This window comes from Onychostruthus taczanowskii, unplaced genomic scaffold (assembly GCF_017590055.1).
Source record: "Onychostruthus taczanowskii isolate IOZ18803 unplaced genomic scaffold, ASM1759005v1 scaffold74, whole genome shotgun sequence".
In the NCBI taxonomy this organism is placed as follows: Eukaryota; Metazoa; Chordata; class Aves; order Passeriformes; family Passeridae; genus Onychostruthus; species Onychostruthus taczanowskii.
The window spans coordinates 1,146,159-1,162,361 of NW_024505229.1; the positions used below are offsets into that span (position 1 = coordinate 1,146,159).

Below are 16,203 nucleotides of genomic sequence, written 5' to 3' on the forward strand. Positions count from 1 at the left end.
CTGTGAATCTTCCTGCTTCCAGCCCTCTGCTGCCTGAAGAAGGAACACTTGCTCCTCTTCACGCTCTGCTCTGTGGCAGGTTTAACCTGCTGACTGCTCCCCCGAGCCCAGGTGCTGATTGAAATGCTCTTTATTCCCTTCTATCTCCTAGAGTGTGAGCCCATAGAGGCCATAGCCAAGTTTGACTACCTGGGCAGGACTGCACGGGAGCTGTCCTTCAAGAAAGGAGCCTCTCTGCTGCTCTACCAGCGCGCCTCGGACGACTGGTGGGAGGGACGGCACAACGGCATCGACGGCCTCATCCCCCACCAGTACATCGTGGTGCAGGACACGTAGGTGCCACCCCTCACCTGGGCTGCCTGCAGAGCAGGCAGTGTGCTAATATAATAGAGTTCTAATTGTTACCCAGCTAAGAAGCTGCAGTGGGATACAAGAGGTGTTTGAGTGCAAGGTGGGATTTAATCTCGTGTCCCTTCCCTCCTGGGGGAAGTGGCTCTGCAGGGCAGCTCTGGATGAGGAGAGGCTCTGGGAGTTGGGCCTGGTCAGTCTGGAGAGGGGAAGGCTGATAGGGGAGCCCACTAATCCACACAAATGTCCCCAAGGAGTGGCAGGGTGGTGCCACCCTGGCATGGGGCTTTGTGGCCACACGCCACGGGAGAGTTCAGGTTTTCACACAGGGGAGATCGCAGAGGTGGAGGGGTGATGAAAGAATTGTTCTGGTGTCTGGCACAGCTGGGCTCTCCAGGGTGTTCACAGGAATCAGGTGCTCAGGAGGAGGGGGAATAGCTGTAGGATGCAGGATTAGAATGGGTGTATTGGAAGGAATTGTTCCCTAGGAGGGTGGGCAGGCCCTGGCACACGGTGCCCAGAGCAGCTGTGGCTGCCCTTAATCCCTGGAAGTGCCCAAGGCCAGGCTGGGCAGGGCTTGGAGCAGCCTGGGGCAGCATAAGATGTCCCTGTCCATGGCAGGGGGTGGAAGAAGATGATTAAGATCACTTCCAGCCAAACCATTCAGTGATTTGAAGGACACTGGTGATTCTCGGGACCCTCACACCGTGCTGCTGTACACTTGCACAGTGCTGGACTGGAAACCCAGCACTGCTGCTGCTGTTGTGGTTGTGATACCCTCCCCTCCTCCTTCCTAGTGAGGATGGGATGTCGGAAAGGTCCAGCCCCAAGTCGGAAATAGAAATCAATTCTGAGCCACCGGAGGAAAAGGTGACAGCCAGAGCTGGTGCCAGCTGCCCGAGCGGGGGCCACGTCGCAGACATTTACCTTGCAAACATCAACAAGTAAGAGCAGCCTTGCATTGTTTCCCCTGCCTGTAAAGAGCTTGGTGATGAGTCCAGTGAAATGCTTCCTTCCCTGAAAATGATTCATTAACCAGCACTGCCACCCTTTCTCTCTGCCTCCCCCTCTTTTAACTCACTCGCATTTTGCTGTCCCCTCTCTGTCACCAGCGTGGCCATCACTCATTTGAAACCCCACTGGCCTCTCTTCCCTGTCTCCAAGGTGCCATCTGGTCCTGTTTTCCCAAATGTGCCCTGTTCTATGCCTTGAGCAGACAGAGGAAGGGAGGGGAGTGCTGGGCTGAGATCTCGTGTCGTTGTCCCCATCCCTCCTCGTGTTGTGTGATCTGTCACGTCTCCCCCACGTTTGCCACGTGCTGTTTGATGGGCTGGGGGGACAGTTCCTCCAGGAAGCTGTGTCCCAGTTTGTGATAAATGCCATACCTGCAGTCCCACCAGCTGGCACTGCCTGGAGCACTCCTTTGTTTCTGCAGCACTCCTCACCTCGGGTTACTAACCATATGCTTGCAGTGGAACAGCACAACCCCCTGTTGCTCTAACCTTGCCTCCTCCACCAGAAATTGTTGCTTTAGCCAACACTCAACATAATAAAAAGCTGGAAAATCAAGCTAGTAGCAGACTAAATTCCATGATCTGTTAAATAGTTTTTCTAGACAGATTTATCCCCGTATATTTCTGATTATTTCCTTTGTGGTAAAAACCCCCACCTCTCTCCATTGTGCAGTGAAGGTTTTATGTGATAATTACAGTTTGATGGGAGGGGATGTTCTTAACCTTCAGCTAATTTAACACAATGTAGTCTATAAAGGCATTAGCATAAATGCATCCTTTTAAAAGGTTTGGACCCTGCTCATGGCCTAGAGTGCCTGGGCCTTCCTTATGGGATTCAGCAGAGCTCCACTGATATCTGGGAAGCCCTGTTAATCTGCATCAGCTTGGGATCTGGGCTTTCTTTTATGATATTTGCTGTCTGAGCCACTGGAGTGGCCATTCTGCCAGTTATGGAGAGATTTGTGCAATAACAGACCTGTGCTGGAGCTTCACCATCTGCTGGTTTTGGTACAGTTGTGTGTAGTGGTTTTTAGAAGCCTGGGGAATGTCCACCCTAGTTTTTGGGGATTTTTTTTTTTCCCTTTACTAGGGAACCTGATATTTAGCAATAAGTAGCATAAGACTCATTTTGTTGTTTTTTCTTTAGGAATGAATCTTCTGACCTATGTGTGAACAGACTTGAGCAAAATTAAATCAGATGGTTTCGCAATGACAGTTGTGCCACCCACTGAATTATTATTTGGATGCCAAAATCCTACTGGAGTTAACACTTTCTTGCAGTTATTCATGGGGCTGGTGCTATATATAAATGGATCCTTCCCTGTATAATGGATGCCAAGCTTCAGACCTATGGCATAAAGTATTCTGCTGCATTGGCCTTCCCATGATTTGAGTGGAATCGTGCTGTCAGACCTCATGGTGCTGGGGTAGAAACTAAATTCTTTGGACCAGTTCATCCATTTGACATCATCCCTTGGTTTATCTGTAGCCCATGCCTTGTGGTCCTGCCAAAGCCATGAAAAAGAACCATCTCCTACCACCAGCAATCATTGGAAATGATCATTAACCCCAAACTGGGGGTCTTTGCTTGCTGATCTCTGAAAAAAATAACTTGATGCCTTGGGCCAGGAGCTTAGTAGACTTATACTGTGTCCTCCAGTCAAAGATTGTAGCTCTGCTCTTGGAATGTAATAAAAACACATCATCAAAACCTGTCGATGGCACAGAGGGTTTTTTTGTTTTGGTTTTTTTTTTTTTGTTCCAGTATAAGTTCTTCTCCTCTTGACCAAGTTAATCACGTTCCACCCAAGTTTTCTGGTTTTGCTATGAATGTGCACAGCTGCCAGGACTCAGCCTTGTTGTTAGAAGCGTGAAACTGGAATGATTTATAATTTAAAATTATTTCACTGTACCGCAATCACCCCTCAACCCCTGGGTCTCTTTGTAAGCTGGGTACCTCTGTGTCTCTCCCCGTTGTCCTGTGTGTTGTTTTGGGGGGATATCTTCAAATGACAGCCCTGTACCTGCTTGTATTGACTTGTTTTGCTTTTGTGACTGAAGGCAAAGAAAGAAACCAGAGTCAGGCAGCATCAGAAGAGCGTTCCGTCAAAGTGACAGCCACGGCCTAGGTAGTTCCCTGGCAGAACCAGCCTCCCCCGGGGCCATAGCCGCTTCCAGGCCCTCATCTCAGCCCATTATGAGCCAAAGTCTTCCCAAGGAGGTTCCAGACAAATGCTCCATCAGTGGGCACGGCAGCCTGAATTCCATCAGCCGGCACTCGTCGCTGAAGAGCAGGATGGACAGCCCGCAGATCCGCAAGGCCGTCACCGCCGGCCGCTCCAAGAGCTTCAACAACCACCGGCCCCTGGACCCCGAGGTCATCGCACAGGTGGGCAGCACTGTGGTGTGGCACTGGTGTTTTATGAAAATCCCTTTGCCAGGTGTCCTGGTTCAGGGCAAATTTGGGAGAGAACCCCCAAAGGGGCTCCTCTAGAAAAGCAGATTCAGTCAGCCCCGAACCGCAACCGGTTCGGGAGAAAATACCTCCTTGGAGAAAAGTGAGGAAAAAACCTGTTCATTAAACAATAAAACCCAAACAATATTAAACAATAAAACCTCTTGCTGCTCCAAAAAGAGATGGCAAAGTCCCCTCCCTGGGCTGCAGTTTGGCTCACTCAGTCTCTGGTCAGTCCCTCGGTGCTGGAAATGCCGCGGCCCAGGCCCGGCCAGGGGACACAGGTGGAGCTGCCGGTGCTCTGCTGGGTGTTCAGTCCAGAGCAGGTTTAAACAGCTCCAAGAAAAAGAAAAACCACAGTCCAGGGAACTTCTTTGCCTCAGCTAGCTAAAACTAACTAAAAGCCAAGGAGAGCTCTGTCCTGCTGTCTGTCCATCCGCAGACAGCACAGTCCAGGAGCAGGAATGTGGAGGAGTGAGTGCAGTGTCTGAAAGCAAACTGCGGCTTCTTCCTTCCCCCTGCACTCTCTGGAACAAGTCTTAGAGGTGCAAAACTTACTATTCAGTATAAACAGAACAAGACAATTGGGGATAAAATGTCCCCAGTGAGTGTGAGGATGATGCCACGCTCTGTTCAGCAACGGCGCAAGGAGCCATAGATTAAAACAAAAAGTTCAGCCTCAACATGAGGAAGAGCTTCCGTCCATGAGGGTGGCAGAGCCCTGAACTGCTGCCCAGGAAGGTCCTGGAGTCTCCCTCTCTGCAGACACCCCAAAGCCACCTGGATGAGTTTCTGTGTCACCTGCTGCAGGTGACCCTGCCTGGACAATGGGTTGGACTCCAGAGGTCCCTTCCAAGCCCAAGCATTCTGTGATTCTCTCAGTGCAATATGAGCTTAGGACACAGCCCCAGTCTGGGCTTTCATCCTCTCTGTGTGCAGGCACTGAGGCTGCTTTCCTGAGGGAAGGTAAACAGTCACAGAATCACAGAATCACTGGGTTGGAAGAGACCTTCAAGATCACTGAGTCCAGCCCAGCCCCCCAACACCTCAACTAAACCCTGGCACCCAGTGCCACATCCAGGCTTTGTTAAACACACCCAGGGATGGTGACTGCACCACCTCCCCGGGCAGCCATTCCATTACCCTTTCTGTAAAAAACTTCTTCCTAATATCCAACCTAAATTTCCCTTGGTGCAGCTTGAGTCAGGTCCTTCCTTCATAAAAACTTGGCCCTTTTGGTTACCCAGAATTTCATCTCAACACTGAAAACACCCATTTCAGAAAGTGACACAGATTCCAAAGCTGCCAGCAGAGAATTAAGCAACCATAACTTCAAGACATGAGAGAAATGAAGTATTTCTTGTGGATTTAACTCTCTCCTGTCACTGGTGCAGGCTTGCCTGTGGTGTGACATCCATGTTTATACTTTCATCTACTATCTCTGCAAGATTTTGAGAACTCTCTGCAAATCCATTTCCCACTTATCTCTCTTGTATGATAAAAACTTTTTTGATAGTTTTGCCTGTTATTTGTTGTACACACTGAAGTATGCAAGGTATTCCTACTAGTATCACCACTAAAACACTTAGCACACACAAACCCACAACGTGGGAAGCACACGGAGCAGCAGAGCCCAAATAAAAGCAGGCTGCTGACTTGGGGTGAGGGGAGTGCAGTGCTCCAGTGGCATCCTCATCTTCTTGCAGGGCTCAGAGTGTGATCAGCAACCAGCTCTGACCACAACCCTGCTGGCTTTCAGGAGTTAGCTATTTACACAGGGGCATTGAAGTCAGGCTATAAAAGATGTGAATTTACAGATTTCCCTCTTCCAGAGGGCTCTTCCCAGGTGGATGTGCCTGCACTTGCATCTGTCTGTACCCACTGTTTGCAGGGTGGGATGGGTGGCTCTGCCTGAAGCCAAGGAATGCTCCAGGCTCAGGTTACAAAGCCAGCCCTGGAGACCTGACTGCTCTGCCTGGCTCAGGCTCTGCAGGTTCCTAAGGAGCAGGAGGGAAATATGTGAAAAATAAACTGAATTTTTATTGGCAAAACAGCAGCTCCACATAATAAATAAGGGGCACATTAAAACTCAATGGGCTTAATGCTGATGGGAATTTGTATTTTGCCATTTTGACTACCTTAAGCCCATTTGTTAAAGTGGAAATGTGGTGTACAGCTCCTGTTGTCTTCGTGCTTCCCTGTCCTTCTGAGGCTTTGGTTGATATAAATCAGATTCTTTGTTTTTTCAGTTAGGCTCTGACTGAAGTTGTTCTGTCTCCTCTCCCTGCCAGAACCTTCACTCCATTGTTTCACTGGAGAAGAGTCTGGGGACAAAAAGGAAAGAGGAGGGGAAAATAAATAAAAAAGAGGAAGGAGAAAAACCCAAGCTGTGTTAAATCACTGTTTTTCTCTGTAGTATCTGCTCAAGCACCACGCAATAACCATCTTACATATTTCCCCAACTTCATAACAAAAATCTGCCTGGCCTCAAGATAGAGTGGGAGGCGTCAGATTTCTGCCTCTGCTTTCTTCCACCATTCCTTGACTGATTTACCTTCCCCACCCCCTGAAAAAGCTCTGAGGAAGCTGGAAAGCTGCAGCCAAAAGTGTGAGTCACAGCCAGGCTGAGCTCTCCTGCTCCCCAGGGAGTTCTGTGCACCACTGCACTCTCCAGCAGACAACGTGTAGGTCCTGAGGCAAAACCCCCATGGTTTTAGCTCAAATGTTCTCTGTATTTATTTGTTAACAACTGTAATGACTTTTAAGAGGAAGGAGAAGGGCCAGTTTTGGTTGCTACACGTGTTTCTGGCATCTTCTGTGTTTTCTAAAATTCTGAGTCCTGTGAAATACATTTCTGGGAACAGCTCAGCAGGAAAACCAGTGAGGCAGCAGGAGCCCACGAGGATTTCAGCATTCAGTGTGTGGCCCAGTGTCCAAGCCATCAGTGCTCCCTTCAGGAATTCACTCTCCTGAACCTCACGTGCCAAATAAACTGCAAGAATGGGCACCAGTGCTTTGGTTTCTGTTCCTTGCTGCCATTTGGGTCTTTACTTTGAAGTCTGGGCAGCATCAGGAGCCGTGAAGGGTCAGATTAGCATCAAGGCAGTGCTAGCAATTATTTTGCTCCCTATTGCTGGAAAATTTTCGTGATTATTGGCCGCAGGATGTGGCGCTGCACGGTTCGGTTTAGAAAACAAAAAACATGCTCAAAACCTGGCTTTTACCTGGTGATTTGTGTGTGTGGGCCGTGCCTTCACTGTGCTCCTCTGCTGTGCTTGCAGGACATTGAAGCCACCATGAACTCGGCCCTGAACGAGCTGCGGGAGCTGGAGCGGCAGAGCAGCGTCAAGCACGCGCCCGACGTCGTCCTGGACACCCTGGAGCCCCTGAAAACCTCGCCGGTGGTGGCCCCCACCTCGGAGCCCTCCAGCCCCCTGCACACCCAGCTCCTCAAGGACACTGAGCCCCCGTTCCAGCGCAGTGCCAGCACGGCTGGGGACATCCCCTGCACCTTCAGGCCCGTCAAGTCTGTCAAAATGGCCACGCAGGTGAAGCCGCCGGCCACGCGCCCCAAGCCCGCCGTGTTCCCCAAAACCAGCGCCAGCACCCCCGGCGTGGCCTCCTCTGCAGCCCAGCAGCCCCCTGACAAGTCCTGTACTGTCTGATGCACCCCTGCTGCTCTCTGGGTACAACTCCTGCTGTTCCAGACGGAGTGACTCTGGCAAAGACATTAAAATTCCTATTTAACGAATCCTTGGATTGAAGGGGAGCTGCTGGGAGCTGCTGGGAGCTCCTGAGCGGCCACAGCCTCATCCCACGTCCCCAGGACAGCTCCTGCCACGCTTGGGAAATCCACAATCCACGAGCCACTGTGAAGCTGAGCAGGAAAACACCAAGGGATGAGTTGGATTTTGGTTTTGATGCCTTGTTCAAGCGTTCGGCCGCTGGAAGGAACATTTGGTGGTGTCCTGTTTTGGGATACTGGTGTAGTGACTTCTGTATTCTGTGTTTCATTTACCACAGGGAAACAATAGGATAGATTTTAGTCTATTGCATGTTTTGGTGCCACTGGTTACGTGGAGCTTGGACATGCCTGTTTCTTGTGCATTATTATTATAATAATTATAATTATTATTATTATTATTCCGTCGCCCGCTGGTGCCACGGTGGTTAAGGGTCTGTCTCGACTTCCATCACATCCTCTGGTTTTGTTTGTTTGCTCCCCATTCCTCCCCCTCAGGGCCAGAGCCTTTGGCCATCCAGCCTCATGCTTTATTTGTCATGGAGAAAATGAGTTTACTCTGGAACACTCGTAGATTTTGTGGAGTTCTACGTGAGACGTGTCTGTGCAAATAGAAACAAACATGTTTTCCTGAGCTCTGGGAGCACAAGAAAGAGCCCAGTCATTGCTTATGGACAATCTTCACTGGTTTCCCCCTCTGCTCTCCCATATTTAAAAGCAGCTTTATTGTTTCCAGTGGCATTTTCAGCCCGTGGGCTCTGATGTGGTGTTTGCTCTCAGGAGACTGAATGTAAAACAAAAAAAAAAAGAGATAATTTTGAAAACAAGCATCCTCTGCTGGGAGCCCATCCCCAAGACACACTCTGCTGGTTTGCCCGTTCCTCAGGACAGATCCTGACCCCCATCCCAGCACCAAGCACTGTAAAAACTTCGCTCAGGAGTTCTCAGCTCCCTGCCTTGTCCCTCTGTGCTCTTATAGAGCAGAGCAGGGACCGCTGCTGGGGACAGGGGTGTGACAGCACGTGGCCTCTGCAGTGGCTGCCCCCCGTGCTCCCTGCCATGCCTGCTCCATGCAGGGCTGACCTGTGAATGAATGAATCCTTTGGTATTATTTGTATTTATCCGTAGCCAGCAGCATCCACGGACTCTTTTGTACTCCCCTGGGAATTCTCCACAGTGCCCACAGTTATTTAATTTAATAATTAAAAGGCTTGTGCCACTTAGCAGTGGAGACTGGCTGACCCTGAGCTCGCCTCGTTCCTCAGCTTTTCTGGGATTTCAAACGAGCTGCACATCTTAGGCTGCCATCAAATAATGAATTCAGGACGAGATAAGAAAAGTCATTTTTCTCACCCATTTAAGCTGAGTTTCCTTGCAGTTTGTGAGTTCCTGGTGACTGCAAAGTCAGTTTAATTGGCACTTAAAATGAAGAAACAAAGAAGAGTTGCTGAAATGTCCTTTTCTCATGCATTTAGGATGATATTTGGAAATATGGAACAGGGTCTTCCTGCATCCCTGTCCATCCCCACACGCACAACCCCCTTTCTACAGAAGCAATCAATCCATAATTAATGACTTTCCAAAAAGCCAGCTTCCTCTGGGCCCTGAGTTAAGGGCATGCAAGAACTGGGGAGCACTGGGAAGGTTTTGGTGAGAACACCCCTCGTTTCCCATTTCTCCTGAGCTTCCCTGGGGGAGCCCCACGGTACGAGTGTGACTGTCCCTGCCCCTCCAGGAGATGCCACCAGTGCCACCAGCCACCTTTGCTCTCAGGTTCTGATGGACTTCTACCACCAAGGAATCACTTGTTCTTTTGGGGAAAAAAAAAAAAAAAAAAGAATGATTAAACTTGTAGTTTTTTGCTCAGGCAGAACTTTCTGGCATTTCCTTTTTAGTAAGAATTTTTGGGTTTTTTTATTTCATTTCTATTTTTTTTTTTTTTTTTGGTCTCAAATGACCAAAGTTAATCTGTGTCAAGAGCAGGATCTCTGTAAATTGACTTTGCCTCATTTTAATGCCTTATTTTCTTTTTTATATTTTTATGCCTAGCATTCAATATTCCTAAGAATAAGTGTTCAGCCACGCACAGCACATTGGAGGAGCTGCTCTTTTCCAGCTTCAAGGTCTGAAGTGTGGAATTAGATGGAAAACAAAAACAAAAAAACAAAAAAAAATTTTAAAAAAGACTTCAGGTTACTGTAACAGCAACTGTCTGTATCTGAATTATTACTGTGCTTCTCTAGCATCCACAGCTCTGGGACAATCCTGCTGCCAAGGGCAAGGTGCTTGGCAGGATCACCTGGATATGGAGCAACTCAACTGGAATTCTGGTGTGCACTGTGATTGACAACAAGCAATAGGACAGGCTGAAGCTCCTCCTTCCTCTTCCTCGGGCGGAAAAATCACACGTGGGAGGGATGAAACAAGAAAATCACACACAAAATCATGGGGGAAAAAGGAGATTTTCAGCTTGTCCTCCTCACTCTGAACACACAAGGCTGAGAGGACGTTTGCCACGAGTGTTTTGTGAGCAGCGGCTGCCGGAAAGGTGGGAAGGAGGAACTGGAAATGTTCCCTCCCTGAGGACAGGTCTGACTCAGTGGTTTGCTTGGGGAGGTACCAATGTCACTCCACATCTTCATATCCCGAAGAAATTTTAGCTCTTCCAAGGAAATTCCTCTTTTCATGACTTTTCCTGTAACGTTTGTGTCGAATAATGAAGACAAAAGAAGTGTTTGATAACTGGAATGACGTCTGTCTGTTGGATAGTGCTTTGTATGAACCTTGTTCATCAGGTGTTGGATTGAAATAATCCAAAGCAAAAAAAAAAAAACAACCCTAAAAACTTTTAAAATGAAACACGGTTTTAGGTGATCAATCTGAATGGTTTCTGAAGCTCAGACCTTTTCTGGGTTATTTCCCTAGTTGGGAATGGAGCAGTGTGCTTTAACCATTGCTTAATTTCTGCCTCTCTGAGGTCGTCCAAAGTTTATGAATTGTAAATTTGTCCTTCGTGTCCGAGCAGTGAGACACGATCAAACCCTCTCATTTTATCTGTATTGGGTATTTTATTGCAACAAAAATGAGTAAATAATTAGAGTGCACTGTGACAGCAGAACAAAAAAAAAAAAAAAAGTTGTTGTATATTGTCTGTATTTTGATACCTGTTCAAAAGGAGTCTTTGGGTTTCCTGTGCTGAATACCTCATGTGTTGGGTTTTGGGAGTTTTTGTTGATTTTTTTTCTTTTTAGGTTTTTTTTGTTGGTTTTTTTTTTCTTTTTTAAGGCAAGATTGTTCTTGCACAAAAGTAGGTTAAGATAACCGAGTTCTCATAAATTTATTTACTGAATCAAAACACTTCAGCTTGGCAAGAAATCCCATCTGTTGTAGCTCCCCACCTTGCACTTGGTACGGGGCCGACCCGGCGCACTTGGAAGAGCTCCAGCAATACTGGGACAGGAGAAGCTCATTGCAGGTGGAGTTTGCTGCCTTATTTCTCTTCTTCTCTGTGTCAAAAACCTCACATTCAGCGGAGTGTGGCGTAGCTTTGGGGATTTATGGAGCTTTTGGGAGATGTTCTTCTGCAAAAATCGACGCCTCTGATTCTCAGCACTTCAGATCCTCCCCGGGGGCGTGGGAACGCTCCCTCGGTGGGATCCGTGTGGAGGGGACACTTCCAGGAGGTGTTGCCCTCATTGAGCAATCAGGAATGGTGGGAAAATGCCCCAAAAATCCCTGCTGAGCCAGTTGGATGGATCCCAGGAGAGGCTGAGCTCACCCCCTTGTCCAGCACATCCCTGAGCACAGGAGGCAGAGCAAGGAGGTGCCCCTGTCCCCCCAGGTGTGGCACTGCTCAGGGGCACCTGTGCTTGGCAGGACCAAGCCCTGGGTGTAGAGGGATGTGCCCCAAAGTGCAAACACACTGCACTCCCCTGGGTAGGGAACTGCTTCAAAAACTGCTTCAAAACCCACAGAAAAGAGGAGCATTGGGGCATTTCCATTGCTCATGGGCCTGTCCAGGACAGGAAATTGAGTTTAACAAGCTGGGGATTTATTTATTTTGAGATTTTTAGCTTTCACAAAAAAAAAAAACCCAGCCTTTTTGTGGGTTTGTCTGGCCTTGGCTAATGCCCCACAAATGCAGGTGGGGACATAAAGCTGTTCCTTTAGTGGGCTAGTGGCACAAGAGGTGGAAAGGAGGGAGCGTCCTTCCCCCAGGAATGCTCCAGCACCAGCTCTGGGGAATCACCAAGCGCTTCGTGGACTGAACTTTGGGGTTTGAGCTCCTTCCACATCGGCTCTCTGCATGTCTCTGTGTCTGTGTGACAACCTGCTACTTGAAAATAAGAAACAAAAATAGAAATACTTGACCCTGTGCCTGCGGGGCCGGGATGGCCCCGGCTGTGTCGCGCACAAGCGGTTCCGCCGACCGCCCACCACAAGGCAGATGAATTCTTTTCCAGGCTGTTCTAGCAGCAAACCATCTATTTGGGTGGATCTAGAGATGCAAAAACAGCAGTTCAAGGCCTGGAAAATGCAAGAGTTTTGTTGGTTTGGGGTTTGTTGGTTTTTTTTTTTCTGTTAAATTTTGTGCTTCCTCTAACGTAGTTTGGGATGAAAGTGTTTTTCAACGATGGGCCAAAAAGAAGGGAAGGTGGAGAGGGAAGGCAGCTCCCTGCCGTGCTAGTACTTGATCTGCCAAGCTTCACACAGGGTAAATATTCAGCAGTTTGCAGCGGGAATCGTAGGTGGGCCTGTCCTTTTTGAGGCACTGTAGTAACCTTACTCCTGAAGTGGACTTCACCAGCCTTTCCTCCAGGCACAGCCCTGAGGTGTGAAGAACAACCCAAGCCCGAGGGGTTGGACTCGTGAGTGTGCCAAACTGCTGGAGCAATACTTGTGAGCAGCAGCTTCTCTGAAAGCCCAGCTCGATGTAGCTCAAACAGGGCAATTGCTGAAATCCATCTCTGATTTCCAGTGGTCCTGCTGGAAGGCAGGAAAATCGGGTTGCAAAGTGTAGGAATTGTGTTTTTCTGTCTGAACCTGGGGTTGTCAGCAGCAGTTGTTTCATGGTGGGATGGAATGTTCTTGCTAAAACAAGTTTCCACTGTTTCATGTCTTCTACACCAATATATATATGGTGTATATATTAAACTGTGTAAAATTGTACTTTGTACATAGAACTCTGTACAATATGGAGGTACAGCCTTTTTTTTGTTTTGGTTTATTTCCCCCCCCCCCCTTTTGGTACAGTCTTGTACAGTATTAGGAGTCGATGTGTTGGAAGTGTTAAATCCATACTGGGGCAACAAAATGTATCCATTGTCATTAGCAATAGTTTTGGAGAAATAAATGTTTTGGGTATGGTGGAAACACTGACCTGAGGGTGCCGGTGTGTGATGTCCTGGGGTTGAGTGGGACAGAGGGAGAGCATGGCCTGGGGGGCTGCTGGAATGCTCAGGAATGTTGCTGGAGGTGCTGGAGAGTGGGTGAGGAAGGATCTGCAGGAGCCAGGAGCTCCTGGTGCCATCCTGGGGACACTCGATGGCAGGGGCAGCCTGGTGGCACAGAGAGAAGGGGGACACTGAGGATGTGGTGATAAAACAAGGGAATGGCCTGAAGCGGAAGGAGAGCAGGTTTAGATGGGATATTGGGAAGGAATTGTTCCCTGGGAGGGTGGGAGGCTCTGGCACAGGGTGCCCAGAGCAGCTGTGGCTGCCCCTGGATCCCTGGGAGTGTCTCTGGCCAGGCTGGAGCACCCTGAGAGAGTGGAAGGTGTCCCTGCTGTGGAATGATAAGATTTGAAAGGTCTCTCCCAACCCAAACCCTTCTTCCTGTGAGCCCACTGATTCCTGATTCCAGCCCTGTGTTCCCCCACCCCGGGCTCGCACGCAGCCACCACAGCAGGATTCCCTGGGGCAAACACTTCCCTGGCAGTGACCTGATTTAAAAATGCTTAATCTTCATCATTGTCCTGTGGAGGATGGACCCCCAACTGGCTCAGGAAAGAGGATTTAAGATCGAGATTATGGATTGGATCATTATTTTATCATTACCAGCTTGCCCCCATCTCGGTTTTTCCATGGGCCTTTTTCAGAGCATGGAGGGGGAACGTGGCAGGGCTGTTCATTTTGGCTTCTTAAGATTCGAAGGAATTACTTTCAGTGAGGTTTGATGTTGAATTGAGGCATTTTTTCCCCCTTGTCCCTGGGTTGAGCATCCCTGTGCTCCCTGTCCCACATCTCCTCAGGAAATTCAGGATGTTTTAATTCCAAAATCACAGCAGCCCCTGTGGCACCACCCAGAGCCAGCTGGGCACGCTGCTCATGGCTTTTTGTTTTTAAAACATGAAACAGGAGCCAGACAGCAATGGGGTGGCACAGATAACAAGGGATTTCTGATTTTCCCTTGGTCGCTGCCCAGCAGAAGACACTGTGATTATCTCCTAAACCCTCATCAAACCACAGGTGGGGCCAACCCTCCCTCACAAACCCCATGGTTTTTAACAAAGAAATGGGTTTTGGTGGTTTTTAACAAAGAAACACCCTGGTGAGTGCTGGGAGGGTTCAGCTCTCAGGGACGTGTCACAGGTTTGTCACAGTGACACCGAGGGGACAGCACTGGGCTCGTGGGACTCTCGGGTTTTCTGACCCCAAGGACGAGGTCCCTGCTGCACACAGAGCTCGCTGCTCGTCCTTCATTCTTCGGGCTTTGCTGCCACCAGCTGGAACAATTAATTCTTGTCACAAATTGCTTTCAAGGTCGGGTTTTTTTCCCTCCTAGCCCGTGCCAGATGCGCTCTCCCACCACTCCAGGGTTTGTCCCCTGTGGGCACATCCAGTCCTGGGGTTCAGATGGGATTGTGGAGGAAATCCTGCTGATGGGGCAACCAGGGAAAGGAAATGAGCTGGGAATTTTAAAAGGATAGCAGAAGAAAGCATAAGGGGGCTGGAAGAACCAGGCAGGTGTTGGGGGTGAGTTCCCTGCACTCCCAGCCACAAGCTTGGCCAGCAGCGTGGGGACAGACTGATGCTCCTGTTTCACATGCGTAGAAAATAAAACCAGTCACAATTTCAAGAAGTCACCCCTGCCCTTTCTCCTGTTTCACATGCGTAGAAAATAAAACCAGACACAATTTCAAGAAGTCACCCCAGCCCCAGCCCTTTCCCTTCCTGTCAGCTGAGCTGCAGCAAAATTACTTCATTCAAAGTGATTTCAGCTTTTGTGTGGTTAAACCGAGACTGTGCCACCCCTTCCAGCCCTGGCATCCCTGGATAACCTCAGGGAGAGGGCCAGGCTGTGCCCTCTGCCAGCTCTCTGGAGGCTGCTCCAGGCACTCACCCCTGGATGGGAAAATGAAGCTCAGCAGGAATTAAGGAACTAATTAGGGGTGGGGTTTGTGTGCAGGCTGGTGAAGCAGTGTCAAGGTTTGGATGCCCCACAGGCTGATGAACTCTCAGACCTTTGGAGGATTTATTGGTGAGGATGGAGCCTTTAGAGGCATCCACACCAGCCTGGAATAATTCCTGACAGTGGGACCCTGATGCTGGGCTGGTCACGGTGAAAACAGAGTGAGCAGGGACAGGAGCAGCCCTGCTCTGCCCTGTGCAGGCAGCAGAGTGCCCTGAATCCCACATCCTGCCCTGCATCCCACCCTGAACCCCACATCCTGCATCCCACCCTGGCCCACATTACATATTGCACCCTGTATTCTGCATCCCAGCCTGTCCTGCATCCCACATCCTGCATCCCACATCCTGCATCCCACCCTGTCCTGCATCCCACATCCTGCTCTGCACCCTGTATGTCACCTGCATCCCACATCTCACCCTGCATCCCACATCCCACCCTGTCCTACATCCCATCCTGCATCCCACATCCTGCACCCCACCCTGGCCCACATTACATATTCCACTCTGCACTGCTCTGCCCTGTGCAGGCAGCAGAGTGCCCTGAATCCCACATCCTGCCCTGCATCCCACCCTGGCCCACAGTACATATTGCACCCTGTATTCTGCATCCCACCCTGTCCTGCATCCCATCCTGCATCCCACATCCTGCATTCCACCCTGTCCTGCATTCCACATCCTGCTCTGCACCCTGTATGTCACCTGCATCCCACATCTCACCCTGCATCCCACATCCCACCCTGTCCTACATCCCATCCTGCATCCCACATCCTGCACCCCACCCTGGCCCACATTACATATTCCACTCTGCATCCTGCATCCCACATCCTGCTCTGCACCCTGTATGTCACCTGCATCCCACTCTCCTCCCTGTCCCACATCCCTGACAGAGAGCCCCAACAGCTCAGTGCCAGCCTTGCCCGGCGATGCTGTGTCCGTGCCAGTGCTCGAGCACTGACCCCGTGCTGGCACAGATAACAAGGGCCGGACACCGACCCTGGGCACCAATCCTGATCCGGCTCCGCTTCCCAAATCCCCGGCAGTGCCGATGGCAGCCGGAGCTCAGCAGCTTCAGCCACCAGCGGAGCTGTCCCGGAGCAGCCCGGCGTGCCGGGGGATGGCAGCCCGGGGTCGGGGGATGGCAACCCCGTGTGGCCAGGATGGCAGCCCGGTGTGCCCGGGGCATTGCTGCCCGGTGTGCCCGGGGATTGCTGCCCGGTGTGCCCGGGGATTGCT

The 16,203-nt window shown here is 49.9% G+C and overlaps 1 protein-coding gene across 4 annotated transcripts in view; it reads left to right on the top strand.

The window, feature by feature from the left end:
• Nucleotides 1-12,913, top strand: part of SRGAP2 (SLIT-ROBO Rho GTPase activating protein 2) — a 99,771-nt gene extending 86,858 nt beyond the window's left edge. For 2 of the 4 annotated variants that reach the window (XM_041422596.1, XM_041422597.1), the window contains exons 20-23: nt 152-332; nt 1,146-1,292; nt 3,423-3,750; nt 7,098-12,913. In XM_041422596.1, the coding sequence (XP_041278530.1) occupies nt 152-332; nt 1,146-1,292; nt 3,423-3,750; nt 7,098-7,481 (1,040 nt within the window). In that variant the 3' untranslated portion in view covers nt 7,482-12,913. The other 2 variants (XM_041422598.1, XM_041422599.1) reach the window with 2 other exon arrangements.
• Nucleotides 12,914-16,203: the final 3,290 nt, after the last annotated feature.